At 41.8% G+C, this 16,558-nt stretch overlaps 1 protein-coding gene across 2 annotated transcripts in view; it reads left to right on the forward strand.

Moving 5' to 3' along the window:
- The window catches only part of tbc1d14 (TBC1 domain family, member 14), a 37,767-nt gene that overhangs the window by 3,082 nt on the left and 18,127 nt on the right, over positions 1-16,558 (forward strand). The window contains exons 3-4 of one of the 2 annotated variants that reach the window (XM_078275537.1): positions 899-1,676; positions 11,358-11,481. In XM_078275537.1, the coding sequence (XP_078131663.1) occupies positions 899-1,676; positions 11,358-11,481 (902 nt within the window). Of the gene's footprint in view, positions 1-898; positions 1,677-5,688; positions 5,898-11,357; positions 11,482-16,558 lie in introns of those variants that run through there. The other variant, XM_078275538.1, reaches the window with a different exon arrangement.

Genomic DNA, 16,558 nt, shown 5'->3' on the forward strand with positions numbered 1-16,558 from the left:
GCAGCAGCGTCGCGTCAGACACGTTTCTGGTGTGCAAACAGTGCAAAGACATAGAAAACGCCACGCAACTGACACGCAACAGAAACGCCACGCTCGCGCCACGCAGCCAGTGAGCAGCCGGCCTAATGAGTGCAGCCCGAGAGCCTGACACACTAGCTTTAGCGTTAGCTTCCCAGCTGGTGTTGAAGCATGACGCTGCCCTACTGGGGCTCTGTTCACATTACAGTACAGACTCCAGTTACAGCCTGGCTAGTTTTCACCTCTAAAGGCTTCCACACACATCGTTTCTGATGCCCTGGTCAATCAGAAGAAACCTTGAGTAATATTGAACTCGGTATAGCTGGTGTTCTCAGTTTTGTATTTCTTTTTTTTTTTTAAATGAATCACACAGTCTGTAAAATGTCCCGAAAAGGCCAAATTAAACATATTGGTGGCCCTGGGGCAAAAATGAGCTTTGGTCCCCTGTTGACCCCCACCTGTCCCCACTTTTTCTGCATTCTGTATGTATTACTTAGTAATTACAATAAGTGAGTTGCAGGGCTGGGCAATATATCGATATCGTGATATGGGACTAGATATCGTCTTAGATTTTGGATATCGTGATATGACATAAGTGTCGTCTTTTCCTGGTTTTAAAGGCTGCATTACAGTAAAGTACTCTTCTGAACACACCAGACTGTTGTAGCTGTTCTATTATTTGCCTTTTCCCCACTTAGACATTATGTCCACATTGCTGATGATTATTTATCTAAAATCTAAGTGTGAAGATATTTTGTTAAAGCCCCAGTTGTCAACCCTAGTCTATCGCCCCGATATCGGGGTATTTGGTCAAGAATATCGTGATATCTGATTTTCTCCCTAAAAACCAAACTAATTGAATCTGATATTCTTGTTGAAGGTGCGTCTGGAGAGGCCATAGTGGAGAATGGCTGTGTAGTGACAGACCTGACTCCCTCTGACCTGCACAATCACACCAACCACCACGGCCGTGAAGCCAGCATGAACCCGTACAGCCAGCCCGTCCTGCCCAGCTACAAGCCGTCCTGCTCCTCCACCCCCATCTACTACTGCAGCCCCCAGAAGAGCTACTCCGACCTGAACCAGGACAGCAGCAGCTTGACTTCCCAGGACTCGGGCATCCCGACTCTGGAGATCAACCCTCCGGAGCCCATCCTCCACGGCCACCAACGGCCAGGCGACGGGGGCCTCGTCCCGGACTCCAGTCACTACTCTCCTGCCACTCTAACTCTGGATGAAGATCCCTCCGATGGCAACGCCATCCGCAAGTCCTCCACTTTCCCCCGCAGCGGCTACGACGCCATACGCCTCTTCAGCCCCGCCCTCAGGTTATCCGCCACCACGGGGATGGGTCTCGGCGGCGGAGCTTTGAACCGCAGCGATGACATCTCTGTGTGCAGCGTGTCCAGCATGAGCACCGAGCTGTCGGCCTCCAACGAAGACATCTTGGATTTCACGGTCACGTCGAACTCCAGCGCCATTGTGAACTTGGAGACGGACGACAGCGGCGGCGCTCATTTCTCAGACGTGACGCTGTCGTCGTCGTCGTCGTCGCCGGGGAACCCCAGACACTTCTGGAGTCCGGGGTCTGGTGACACGCAACAGGAAGAGGATGGCAGGCAAAAGAAACTGGGCCCTCTGGCAAGCTTATTCAACAGGTATGTTCACAATGTCTTTAAAGGATAACTCTTATTGTATTTAGGCCATTGTTTAGTTTTAGCATTTTAAACTTACTCCACACACTGTAGGGGTTTGTTAAAATAGGTCTCAATCATGTATGGGAATTCATCTTTATTCATAACCAAAAATTCCATTGAGTCATACACACAAATATTTATAATTCCATCCCTATCTACCATTTCTTCCTATATAATTTGTTTGTTTAAAGGTGTCAAACAAAACTGAGGCTAGCTCGCCCCTCCCTCCTCCTCATCCCGTCCCCCCCCCCTCCCTTCCGTGCTTCCGCGCACTAAACCCCCCAACCCCCACCCCGAAATCCTTCTTGTCGGCTGGAACACCGTTTGTTATGTTTGGTGGTGCAGGTTGGTGCCGTCTGTTTTTGTTGGCGTTTGTGGAGCCTGGGCTGTCTACAGAGACCGAGTTTTTTTTACAGAGTGTTCAGGGGACAGGCAACTAGCGGATAGTGACGAGATGTTTGCTCTATGTGACAAAAAATTTTGTTTTTAAAAGCCTAAAAAACGCGTGACATCTCTTAGAGCACCTTTAAGTAAAGTGTAAGAAGCTAAATGAGTAAATTGAATTAAGCAAGAAATATGACAAAAATAATCGTTAGGGACAGCCCTTACATCTGCATTTGTTAAATGTCTTTTTATCTATCTGCACATTCCATCATTTGGATATAACAAGAAAAGAAAAAAAAGATTATCCTTCATGTTTCGGTGGCCAAAAAAAAAGCAAAAGAAGCATTGTGGTCAGCATCAGCAAGATAACTCTACAGTCTGTACGTCCTCTCATCACAGACTCTTTGTCCAAGGCATACTTGCGTGCTTAAAGAAGAAGGCATTGCTTAAAGTTGCTTTACAGACCTTGCTTAGCCAAGACATCCCTCACCCCTCCCACCACTCATGCATATTACAGCTCACCAAGAATGTGACCCTCTTTAAAACAAAAAGCTGCCTATTCTTGCTCCAGTATCACCCTAGTGAACTTCTCGCTAAGGAGTTGTCTCGAAGAAAGGACAGGAAGGCTAATAACAGAGACCAACACACCAATGGAGCCTGATTGACGAGAAGCAGAAAAAGAAGAGGGGGAAAAATAAGAATAACCGCTTGGCCTTTCTACGTTAGGGATTGCCCATTAGGGCTGGGCTATGTATCAACATCGATATATGAGGCTAGATATCGGCTTAAATTTTAATTTATCGTTATATGATGATATATAAGTGTTGTCTTTTCCTGGTTTTAAAGGCTACATTACAGTTTTTTACCGGACTGTTCTAGCTGTTCTATTATTTGCCTTTACCCACTCAGTCATTACAGCTACATTACTGATGGTTATTTATCACAAATCTCATTGTGTTCATATTTTGTGAAAGCACCAATGGTCAACCCTAGAATATCGCCGCAATATCGATATCGAGGTATTGTGATATTTGATTTTCTCCATATTGCACAGCGCTGTCGCCCATCGTGTCCCAATACCCCAAACGCCACCATCGCCATCTTGGCTGAGGACGTTCCTCAGCGCAGTGCTGGGTGATACGGAGACAATCAAATATCACGATGTTTTGGACCAAAAATGTCTATCAACATCGTCACATAATATTTACACATTTTATTTGATAAATAACCATCAGTAATGTGGATATAGTGACCAAGTGGGTAAAGGCAAATAATAGAACAGCTACAACAGTCTGGTAAGTTCAGATAATGACATCACTGTACTGTGATGCAGCCTTTAAAACCAGGAAAACACTCATCTAAGATGATATTAATAAAATATTGCTATATTGCCCAGCCTACAACATTGCAGCACTACACACTTTGCTTAGAAGTTCCTGATTGGCCCATAGGAAGACATCATCTAGGGGACCACACTGCTGCTCTGTTTGTAAAGAGGACACTGTCATGCTGTTGCATGTAGAGTGTTACTTCCCAATTCTGCAGGTGTGGTGTTCCTTTCTCTTGAATAGCTACATGTATATTGCAGACAAAGCAGCGGGGCAAACGGTACGTTATCTTTCAGATATTGCTGCTGCTGCACATCATCCTGTCTGTTTATTACTTTAGTGTTTTGGCCAGCTGTGACCCAGCCATTGGCCACCCAGTGATTTTAAACAAGTCTACCAATAGGGCAGGAGCATACGCATAACCACACTTTAATGTATTGGTCTTTCTTAGATTCTCCGTTTGGTATCGCTAGTCTTTCAGTATTTTGTAGAGTTAGTCATTTAATGGATACGTCATTTGGCAGACAATCTGCAACTATTTTGTAAATTGATCAGTTGAACTGTGTTGTGTCTGAGCAGACGTGATGCTCTCTGCATTTGGCAAAGTAATAAATGAATTGGTAGTAATTAATTTTTTCGTTCTTTTTGAAGAAACTTTTGCCGAGGTCATAGTCAAGACAGCCTTCTTCAAATAAATGGGAACAAAAGTGAAGGACAACTAGGCCTGTAAGAATTATTAGATTATTCTCTAATTTTCAAAATGTAATAAGTTTAGAGAAATGTGAAAGGAAAGTAAGCACACCTAAAAGCAATCAGCCAGGAGGGCAGAGCAGCGCAGCAAGCTACTAGATCATAAGCCAAACTATTAAAAGGGTTCAAACAAATGCAGAATAACTGTTTCTATTCACCCTGAAAGACTGCTCTGGCCGTTGTGATGATGACTTTATAGTACCGCCTATGAGTATGTTGAAATTGTATTGAAAATTCAGCGAAGTTAGTTTTGAAGTTGGTTTCACACTCATTGGCCTTGATCACATCACATGTAGCCAATAATCACCCAGCAGGCCTACCACTTCCTCTCACTGCTTTGCCACATTCCACTTTCTATTGAGGCCCAGAGTTTCCTTTGAATGAACAGGGAAGGAAGTTACACAGCACCTTGTCGTGTGTGTGTGTGTGTGTGTGTGTGTGTGTGTGTGTGTGTGTGTGTGTGTGTGTGTGTGGTTTTAAAAAAGGTTGTAAGACTTGACGTAGTGACTTCACCCTGTAAGTATAGTACTGTATTACAGAGCTGGATCGTAAAAACAAAAAAAACCTTAGTATTTCATGCAGGACTATTACTCGCATAAATAAATACAATATATAAAATGTAATATTAAATTACATGCAGCAATATCAGGGCCCATAATGACAACCAGTCTGGCCACAATAGCAGTGTGACTCTGTGGATTGCAATGTCAGTTGGTTGTTTCAACACTTGGTCCAGATTGAAATATATCTATATTATATCTATATAACTATTAGATGGATTGCCCTGGAATTTGGTACATACTAGGGCTGCACAATATACCGTATTGGTTTTTTTTTTATCGTCCTCGCGATATCAACTGGCGCAGTAAACGCATCGCGAAAGGCTGGGACACATCGCTAAAGACACTCAGCGATTTTGTGTTAGTTGAAAGAGAGTATCGGTAGAAAATATCATATCTCATATCGTGCAGCCCTGTTACATACATCTATTATGCCCAGAGCATGAATTCCAATAATTTTGGGGATCCTCTGAATTTTCGATTGGCGCCACCGGCATATTTAAATTTTCTGACCAAATACTTGCAAAACGAATGATATTCATCTTCAGCTGTACTGTGTTTAGTGCTGATAAGCAAATGTTAGCATGCTAAAATGCTAAACTAAGATTATGAATATCATACCTGCTAAAAATGAGCATGTTAACATTGTCATTGAAAGTACAGCCTCACAGAGCCTCTCGTATGTTTCCACTGTACCTGATTTTAGATTTAAAAGGAACTAGATTTAGTGTCATACATCATGTGTTAAATAGCAGTACATGCCTCTTCCATTCTGCCCACTTTTCTCTGTTATCCCTCCTTCCTCACATGGAGAAGTTACTCATTACTTCAGTGTCCTTCAGACTCCTTCTCCTCACACCCATTCCTCCCCTCCCATTTCTTACGTCAGGCCTCTTTGCCTGTTCCTCCACAGTCTCACTCTGCCTGAACATAGTGGCTGTGTGGGACTTTTTTTACCCCTCCCTGTAACTGAAAATATGGAAGATATGAGCCTGTATCTTGACTAAAGGAGAGCTTCAGTTTTTGCTCACCTCCTTACTTCTCTGAGCGCTCAACCTCCAGGTGCCTTTTTGTTTTTTGGGGGAGGAGAATCTTGATTCAGTGTTTTGCGGCTGACGCAGCAGGATGGCAACCCCATCACTTCTTCTGTACATCGACAGGTACGATACCAGCAGATGACATATGAATTTTGTTTCAGGGCTGACATGTCTGCACCATTGTGGCACGTACTTGTTCATTTCTCTCTGTGTTTTGTATGCAAGCAAGCAACCGAGATGGGATCAGAAGTTAATGTGGCTTTTAAATGAGACGGCCTATGTTCTGTTGGACTAAATGCACACTGGTCTCTGGATTTAGTGTGTTTGACTATTATAGAAAAAGAGCTTGGAGGAGCTCCACGTCCTGCTCACTGATGTGTTTTTCTTCCTCTTCTTGTACAAGCTTGTTTGCTATTTCCATGCCAGGTGTGCTCATTGTTAGTTGAAGACCGTGTGACACCTTATTACCCAATTTGCACACCAAGACTGAACACAAGTGTGTTGGAATCTAAAATTCTTTTGGAGACTTAAAACCAGTGCCGTGCAACACAACGCCTCAGCTCGAGTTCAACATACAAAACAAACAAACAAGCACCACTGGCATTTTCTTGCCGACTCCACTTGAGCAATCGACCATAGCCGCAGCCATTCAGCTGTCACGCAATGCAAAATTATGCATTGTGTGACAATGCAAATCATGTTCCTGCTTTGTGAACATTTCTTTGGTGGCGTAAACATGGCACAAAGTATTGAAAGCTGAGGCTTTGCTTTGTAAAGGTGGCACTCCGTTGGCCTCTGCACTTTGATCTATGCGTTGTTTTATGGCGTAACCCCATAGTTCAAGGCCTGCTTGCACTTTATTTTTTCCACCTCAGTTAAACCCTGCTTTGCTGACGCTGATATGCTTGGATGATATGAAGTTCAATTTGTGTTGCACACTTCAAAACACTGGTTCGGCTTGAGAGTTCGCTATTGACCTTGGAAATAATTGTTTGACCAAAAGAGAGGAAGTCTTCGCACAAGGTTTCAAGCTTTTTCCAGAGCTTTCAACCGTGTTTAATGGTCTTCTTCAGCAGATGGAGATGGTTCATCTCATAACCTAAGTATCCATACATAAGAGCATGGGTCATGAACGTATAAATGCTGATGAAGACCGTGAGAAGTGCAGTTAAAAGCGCCGATAAAAGCTAGTAAGTGGACCTTGAGTTAAGATTTCTTTTGTCAATGTTTTGGTTACACTCTTCTTTCTATTATCATCCTCTATTTAGATCACATTTTCAGATCCTTTTGATTCTCCCATTGCTTCTTTGTGAACTGAAATCTGACGTTTCCTTCATTTTTATTTCCTCTGGCTGGAGTTAGGTTACTTTGATTACAGCAGATATTCCCGTATTCAGATGTTGACTTCCTTATCAGCTCAATAAGTGGTGTAACTTATTAGTCTAACTTATTGCTCTGCAAGTGTCTAATGCCTCGTGTCTTCCAGCATTTGTCTATCTTTCTAAGAAAAGAAAAATTGTTCTGTTTCCAATGTGTGCAGCTCTAAAAAATAGCTGAATAAGATAAGCCTAAATGTCACTGACAGAACACTGTCACTACATGTGGCACAGTGCTCAAATATCTGTTGTTACTCGAACTTCTTCATTAAAGCCTTGAGTCACCCACACAATGAAGAAATACCTTCCACTTCTTGCATTGTCTTTGTGTACTGCAGTATCGGTTAGCAGAGTGGAAATATGCAGATCTGACGTGAAACGTGCCAAGAGTGAGTTGTTATCACTGGAGAGTAAATAAAGGTAAAGGTGATGTGCTGGCTCACACAGCCACAGGCTCGTTGACTGTGAATAACCTTTGGTGGAATTCAAAGATTTGGTCGAGGTTATTGTGGGACAGAAAAGTCAAGGTTGACACGTTACAGATAAACCAATGTCCTCACATACAGTAGTGGAATGTGGTTAATGTACATTTGTAGTTAGTCTTTGCTGGTCAGGACAATTGACTTTGACCCGTCACACTGGAATGGAGCCATTGCTTAATCAGCTGGCTTTGGTCAATAACTTGCAGCTAGATTATTTAATACTCCTGATACTCCTCCTGGCTTAGTTTGTGCTGTTTTACATGGCTGCAAATGGCTTTACAAGGGTTACAACATTCAACAAAGAGATATTGTTTACAAATGTAAGTTTTTTTTGTATTGAATATTTAGAACATTATTTTATTGTTATTGACAATCTTTTGACAACAATAATGCCCTGCATCTCTTGTGACTTTAGCATTAATGCCATATAATTGATAAATAACCCTGAAGCAGTAACTGCTGCTGAGTTTCAGTGTTGATCAATGAACATTCTACAACACACATACTACAAGGTGAAGCATCTTACCCCTCTGTCTCTCCTTGCACTTCCTGTCTGTATCTCAGGCATAGATAGATATCTATGATCTCAGGTGTCACTACAAAATAAAGGCCAAAACCAATCTTTACAAAAGGGGAAAAAAATGCAAATTTAAGAGTGATTGTATCTCTTCTGTTCTGTAATGGTTGTTTATGATTAAAGGTCTTTCTGGGCCCCGAGTGCATCCAGTCACCTGCAGTTTCACTGTGGCCCAGTTGCCAAAATGGTCACGCAGCCTGGTGCTGTTCCTGTGTGATTGGTGCTGATAGTTCTGTAACGGGCGGTGTGGTTTGACTGGTGGCTGCTTGGTGGAGCACGGACCAGAAAGCGGCGATGATTGGCAGGGAAGCACAACGGCCGTACATGGGACAGTTTCTGTGTCGTGCGGACGGGTGTGGCAATGTGTATACATACATGATCGCTCTTTGGTGACGTGGTTGATTACGTTACTGTTAATCATCTGTCCATCATCGTGTAAAGCCCGCCCTGACAAATTGATTGGTCCGAACAGCTCTAGTTGGAGCACAGTTGCTCCACAACGGCTCAAGTCCAGACCGAACTTCCCGGCTTCAAATGTTGTGGGCGTGGCTAAGTTCGGCTGGCATCCAGGCTAGTCATTTTGATAATTCATTTAACATTTCGTCAAAATCTGTTTCCAAATTCATAGTAAGAAGCAAAATGTTTGTCTTGTTCTCCAACCATCACTGCTGTAGTTATCAGTATGGAAATGTATCACGAGGAATCGTTAGTCATTAGTGAGCACAGCAGAAGGCCTCTCATGTCTTGATGGCAGCTGTCTCCAAAACAAACAGAAGCCTGCAGCAGACCGGGTCAGCTGCTGGTGAAGGAAGCTTCCAGCCTGCAGCTGTGGCTGCTCAGTGTTTGGAAGCCGGCTTCCTGTCCTCACTTCCCTGGAGGCGACCCAGAGAGCGCACTGTGAAGCAGTCGGCGGCTAAAAAGGCGCTTGATCCAACTGAGACAGCTTGTGTAGTCAGACCTCCTTTCCACCTCTCCGGGGTCCGCTGGGTTAGGCCTGAGGGCTGTCAACGCAACTTGTTTAGCAGAAAGGTTGATCAATTAATAGAGCTGTAACAATTCCGCTGTACAATTAATTGTACAGCGTAACAACTGAAATAATAATAAAAAGATATAGTCTGACCACTTATATATAGATCACTCATATAATTACAATTTGGCATATCTAAACAAAATCAACAATTACCAGTCATACGCCTTAAGACCTTAGCTAATGTTAGCGGTTAACAAAGAAACCACGATTTATGTTAAAAAAAAAAAAATAATAATAATAATGATGTAATAATTGTAACAGGCCTAGTAGTCAGACATCCTTTCCACCTCTCCAGTGTCCACTGTGTTGGCGCCAAGAGGTATCAATGCATCTTGTTTAGCAGAAAGGTTGAATAATTACAAATGTTGAATACAGAAAATATGTCATTAATTGATGTGTAAACATCATTAGATAAGGCAGTTGCCTCTCGATGAGACTCAACCTAGACAAACGGCAGAATTTGGACTCTTTTGATGTTACGGCCCTTTATGTCAGCCCAGATTTGTCACGTGGGCCCGGTCAGAAGAGGCTTTTTATTTGACCACTTTATTCATGTCTTTTCATAGCAGGCTCTATTCAGGCTTTTAATTAAAGCCCCCGCTACCAGCTCTGCCACCACACCGCACTGATGGATCAGTGAAAGGAATAGCTGGCTAAATGATCCGCTGCTGAAAAGCCTTCCTCTTTTCATGTGTTGCATGTGGTATTTAAACACAAAGTGGATGGAAGCTCTCTCTTCCATTCACGCATTCAGGTGAGTTTTTAGTGTAGAGCGCAGAGCAAACAGTCCAGTGGTTATTTCAGGGGTCTTAAAAAGTCTACAATTTAAAAATCAAAATTTTAGGCCTTAAAAAGTCTTAAATTTGCTGATGTATTGTAATGCTCATTTTATTATTTATTCCATGGTGTTGTAGTTCTTTCTGTCGCTAGTCCAAATATAATTTTGCTGTATTACGACTACAAATGAGACCATCATGCTACTTATATAGCAGCCAATCAGCTTCCGTGTTCTTGGCGTGAGTCTCTCTCTCATTGTACCACAGACATGAAACGGATTTTATTCTTCAGGTATGAGGAAGTGCAAGTTTAGCGATACTTGGCTTGATTAAAACTCAAACTCGGGGCTTAGTTGATGTTGTGATGAAGGTCTTAAATTCTATTCATAAAGGTCTTAAAAAGTCTTAAATTTGACTTGGTGAAACCTGCAGAAACCCTGTTATTTGAAGGAGAAAGAGCATAAGAGAAGATAGACTTTATTAATCTCACACTGGGCAAATTCCTGTGTTACAGCAGCTCAAAAGAAAAACAATGTACACACATCAGAATAACAAATACACATTAAGTAGACAGGAGAATATATATATATATATATATATGTGTATATATATGTATATGAACAAGAAAATTGAATCAGTTATTATAATAGTAATAAAAAAGACATCTTTACACAATATACACCCTTATATAAACACAGTATATATACAGATGAGTAAGGTGCTGGTGAATAGATATGACATATTGCACAGTTGGAGGTAACAAGAGTGATAAATAAAAGTGCATAGTGCAGAATATTGTCCAGTGACGGCTCATATTGCAGAACCAGCTAGCAGTGCTACATTATGATGTTGTATTAAAGAGTCTGACTGCTGCTGGAATGAAGGAGCTGCGGTAGCGCTCCTTCTTGCACTGTGCCTCATATTCTGCAGTTAAAGTCACAAAGATGCCTTTTTTTAATCACCTTGTTAGCAGCTCCTGTATAATGGTTGTTATTGCCACATGTATCATTGCTGGCGTTTCCAAATTTCCTGCTGTGTCATGTGTTCTGTCTAGTTTGATTAGTCCTATGACCATGACCAGCCTGCCAGCTCACATGATGTCACAAAGGTTGTTCTCTGTGTGGCCTCCACGCTTTTGTTCTTCAATCCACAGATTCCTTTTGTGAGCATATCTCAGTGGGGAGGTTGAGTAGTTGCGAGCACACAGACACGTATTGCATCTCTGGGGGCCCCAACAGTGACCCAGTGAAGACTGTAATCATACCTTGCGTTACTATGTTTGGCTCTTGTGTTCTAATGGCCTAATATGTATAATACTTCCCCCTCTGCATTCGTCCCTCAGGAGCCTGTTTGCCAGGAGGGTGAAGGACAGTCGGCCAGTGGAGCAGAGGGATCCAGGCTGGAAGCTGTTTGGGAAAGTCCCACCGCGGGAAGGCCCCATTAAGGACCCTAAGAGAATACAGAAGGTAGAATCTTAATTTTGGGGATCACAGCATTGTTGCACAGTAAATGAATACAGGGTTTTTCCTGCGTAAAGGAATTTTTGGCGCTCCCCCAAAGAGGTTTGAGCCAGCCCCAAAGGACTACCAGTGCTAAAATGATGAGAATTGAGAAAGAAATAGCAAATCAAATCTTCTCTAAGTGTGTGTATCACCAGTGTCCCCAACAACTGTTGAACAAGCAGAACATAGACTTGAATAGGAGCCCTAATCTCAGTTTTATCTCCAGAGTCGGGCTCTCTGTGATTTTAGCGCTGGTATTTAAATGTTAATATTATTTTTTAATCCTCCAGGATCTGCTCTAATTTTCACTCGAAGTTAAAAGATTTTCAACTTGTGAAGTTGCGTCTGCGTGTCAGTTTGCGCTGCTATGGGCGAGTAAGCATCTAATTACATCTTTCCACTGACTTTCTATGCAATTGCACTGCGTCTGAAATTCACTCTGCGTTCCGTCTGAACACACAGTAAAGCTGCACTGGTCTCTTCCTCTTGTCTGTTATCTGATGCAGCTCAGGTGTGGTTTGACTCCAGTATTCAGAATTTCTCACAAAAGCAGTAATATGTCCATTTAAACTTTAAAATCGGCTGGATGCGGCCCTCATAAGCATACTCTGTTGTGGTGTTTACATAGCAACATCTGAAGCTCTGCTCAGAGGCGTTTTGTGTTCTGTCCTAGATTAGATATAAGTCGCATGAACCAACAATGGGCTTGCTTGTTTTACAGAGCATGTGTTTGCTTTTCTGTGTATTTAGTTTGAGTTCATAGAGAACATGGCTTTGCTGACTGATAGAACAGAGGAGCTGTCTCCTCTAGGCTGCTGATCCCCTCTGTCTGGGGTATAAAAGGAAACTATTAGATGTATCAAAAATACTGGAAGAGAATCCAGTATTTGTTATAAAAAGTGATTAACAATTATTTTTTTTTACACATACAAAACATACCATTTGCAACATGAACACATCCCCCCCTCGTCATCGCCACCCACCCAGACAGAAATCAAGACCCCCACAAGACACCCCAGCACAAAGCTTCTTAGGAGCCCTCCAGAAAGCTCAGCTACTTTCCCCATTTTCTAGTCTACACATCCAATCTGGCAAACCGTTTATATGACATTTTCTTTCAAACGCCGCCACCCTAGCCATCTCACAAGTCCACTCCTGGACTGAAGGCACCCCTTCATTCTTCCATCCCCTTAAAATAATCTGTCTGGCTGTCATTAGACTAGTCTACACCCAGCTTCTTATGTGATTATCCATCCCATTTAGGATTGACCCATCTCTAATTACAAATAATCTTGGGCTGAATGGAACCTGGGTCTCTGCAATCTGACATAGGTTATCATGTATCCTGGTCCAACATTCCTGGACCTCATCACAGGACCACAGGAAATGGAGTAATTGGCCGTCCCCAGTCTTACATTTCCTACAATACTGTGTGTCTTTCAGACCAGTTCTAAACAATCTGGAGGATGTCCAATAACAGCGATGCATAATCTTGAACTGAATGAGGTGCACCCTCACATTGTTCCCACACTGTACGCCGGCCATCTTTGCAAACAAGCGTGTATTATATGAATTGAATTGGAGTTGTCTTTTTATGATTTTTACCACATTCATCATCTTAAAACCAAAGTTTTAGGCTTCTTTGGTCTGTTTTGGATTTTAATAGGTATTCAATTCTTATTTATTCTGAAGTGTTACATTTAACTTTCTATTCAGTTAAAAGGTATAATATGCAGCGCTTTCCTCAAAAAACAATGTATAGACCAAAACAAAAGTGATCCCTCATCACTTATGACCCACTAGAAGTGTGTGGTGGTGTCTGTATCTGCAGAGAGCCTGCCTTGTGCCTGTATTTTGTCTTTTCTTCTTTGCGTGGGACGTTTATGGGGGTCAGCAAAGAGCCTTTGGCTCCTATGTGGGTGTGTTACCCCCAGCCAATAAGCCATGCTCGCAACATATTCTACCCTTTAAAGTGTAGTTGAGTTAAACATTGGTTTTTGATCTCCATGGAAATGGCGCTGCAGCCGTTCAAAAGTCAAACGGATGAGCCACTGGCTTTTGATGCAATAATGCCTTTTAGCAGAGCTTATCACTGTGCCATGGGACAATAAAGATCATTAAGGACAACATTATGACTCATGCTAACATACCATCTGATGGCTAAGACTCTGTTACATAATGGCTCTGTGGTCCAGGACTTTTATAATATCAGGAACAAACTGCAACTGAGTACAACCTCAGTGGTGTTATTGAATACAGAGAGCACAATGCCCTGAGCAACAACCCTCCCCAACAGTGACCTTTTAGGTTATTTAGCTATTTTTAGAATGCTGCATGTTAAAAAGCAAACAACCACTCACAGTTCTTAGAAGCATAATGGAAAGGACAGGGCTGAATGTTTACTAAACCACAATGGGTCTTGTGGGGAAAAACAAAAATGGGAAAAAATTGTACTTAAACTACTTTCCAATAAACACTTTTATTAGGCGAGTCAGATTAGGATTGCGATGCTACACGTAGCGGGGTAGCGATGCTAAATGCAGTGATGCCAAAGTTAAACTACATATCCCAGTAGCCGTCGACGGCATAGCTATTTTCAAAATCATGTAGCTGTTTTCCTGTAGCCATTTTCAAAAACATGTACAGTTGTTTTCAAAGTCATGTAGCCATTTTCAAAATCGTGTAGCTAGCAAGCTACATTTACAGGAGTCAGCTATTTAGTCCATTTGCTTATTATATTATTTACATCACATGTTTCTTTTAGTGAAATAGCTTCAATGTAGTTAGCTGAAGTGTAATGTTGCTTTAGCTTGACGGCTTCCATTGAAGAATAGCTTGTAGCTCCACTAGCTACTGTAGGCCTGTAACAGTTATTTCATAATTAACTGCAGTTACTTTGTTTAACCGCAATTAATTGCTTACATAAGCTAAGGTCGGGAAAGCTATATAATACTGTACTATTGTCAAGTTTATGTTCATTTAAGAAAAAAATACAATGTTTTTATGATGATAAACGGGCGTGGATTACTTCATAGGCTGTGTACCTGTGTTACTACATTATCTGGTTTCACATAACAGTGATATAACCAAATGATGTATCCTGGAATTCATTCAAAACTTTATTTTGTCAGGAGAAGTAATAAATAAATAAACATTTTTAAATTTGACTGAAAGAGACAATTATATTGTCAATTGCAACTATTTCTAACAATAGGTTGTACAGCAACATTTGGAATTGTTACAGGCCTATCCCCGTCACTTAAAATGACAAGTTCTATTCTAAATCTTCTATTGTGTTCCTAGATTGAAGAAAAATTGTTTGGCATACGACACAAAACTGTCCAAATACAATAAAAACAAACGTCGTACTAGCTGATGGCTTTCTTTTCAAACATGCAATAGAAATGTTGTTGTTTTTCTGTAGCAGGCTGTAAGCCGAGTGTGGCAGTAACACGCCACGTGCGTGTCATGCAGTGTTCGTGTTGCTCAGCTACAGTAGCTGAAATTCAAAATGTCAAGGTCTTTGAGAGCACTTTGTAAGATAGCCAGCTGGTGACTGAACACTCTTACAATTTCCCACTGCCATTCACAAGGCAGTCAGGGAAGTGTCTCAGAGCCAATTAAAGAGCACGACATCTTCTGACTGCTAAAATTAACAAACGAACACGATGGCAGGTTGTAATTAGAGCCTGCAGCAGCCTGTTATTGTGCTAGCCTTTACCCTGTGTTTAACACCTGGGAAGTAGCTCTTCTCTGCTCTTTGTGCTGTTGAAACCTGGTTGAAAGGCCTGTTAATGTGCAGTTCCTACAGTTTACATATCAGCCCTTTAACATGTCACACATTGGCTTTAAATAGCTTATGTTGACTATCTTTTTGTATTGGTTAGAAATTAGAACCCTAGGATTAACCTGCTGTCTCTTACACAATTGCAGGTGCACACACTCGCACCGACTCACACACACCCACATGTGCTTCCTATCTGAAGTCCATCTCATCTGTGGTTGTAACCCTATATTGAACCTTAGGAATCAGTTAACAAGGCTAGGTTTTCAAGCCTTTGTCTTGCCACTGAAGCTGCTGTTCAAAAGGCGGGGTCAGTAAACTGTGTGTGTGTGTGTGTGTGTGTGTGTGATGCTTTATTTGCCATTGTTTTGTTGCCAAGAGACACACTCTTCCAGCCACATTTCCACCAGCAACATTTCCCCTTTTGAGGACACTGAATCAAGTTTTACATTCTACTTTACACCTCTTCAGTCTGGGGACTTCAGTAAATCTGAAGGCCTCAATACAATGTCTGGTCGCAGTTACCTGCTAAAAACAAAAAATGTGATTGTTCGGTTACCTGCTGAGCCTCTAAATCACATTGTGTAACAGCCCAGGCATGTCTGAGTTACTGCCATTTGGGAGTGGGGCTGAATTAAAATTGGACAATATTCCCAGCAGGAGTTTTAAAGGTCCCATATTGTAAAAAGTGAGATTCCCACGTCTTTTTAATTATAAAGCAGGCCGCGGTGCTATATAAATACTGTGAAACTATGAAAATCTCGCTCAGTCCACAGAGAAATATTCAGTATTCAGAAACTATGCCGGACTTCTGTACGGTTGTGATGTCACAACTATACTATATGTAGGTAGAAAGTAGGGCCGCACGATATGACCTAAAATCTAAATCACGATTAATTGCACGTTTTACCTCGATAACGATAAATGAACGATCATTACATTTTTTTTGTGATTCGACAACGGACGCTGCGGTTTTACATTTTTTTGTATAAAGTTTTAAAAAACGTCTTTTGCATGATAAAAATGAAAATAGGCTATACAATCTATTTCTAAACTGCTAATTAGTCCTAACTTTGAACCAGCAAGTTGTGTTTTAAGCTCCTCTTTTTCTGCTTGTGGAGAGCTCCGTGACACATGAAAGGTGTATTGATGAGGACCGGCGAGTTAAATCGGCCATCCGAGAGTATACCAGAGAGGGGGTTGTAGCCGATTCTGTGGTCTGGCACGGACCAGTGGTCACAACCACTAGGTGCTTTA

The sequence above is a fragment of the Sander vitreus genome, chromosome 19, assembly GCF_031162955.1.
Source record: "Sander vitreus isolate 19-12246 chromosome 19, sanVit1, whole genome shotgun sequence".
In the NCBI taxonomy this organism is placed as follows: Eukaryota; Metazoa; Chordata; class Actinopteri; order Perciformes; family Percidae; genus Sander; species Sander vitreus.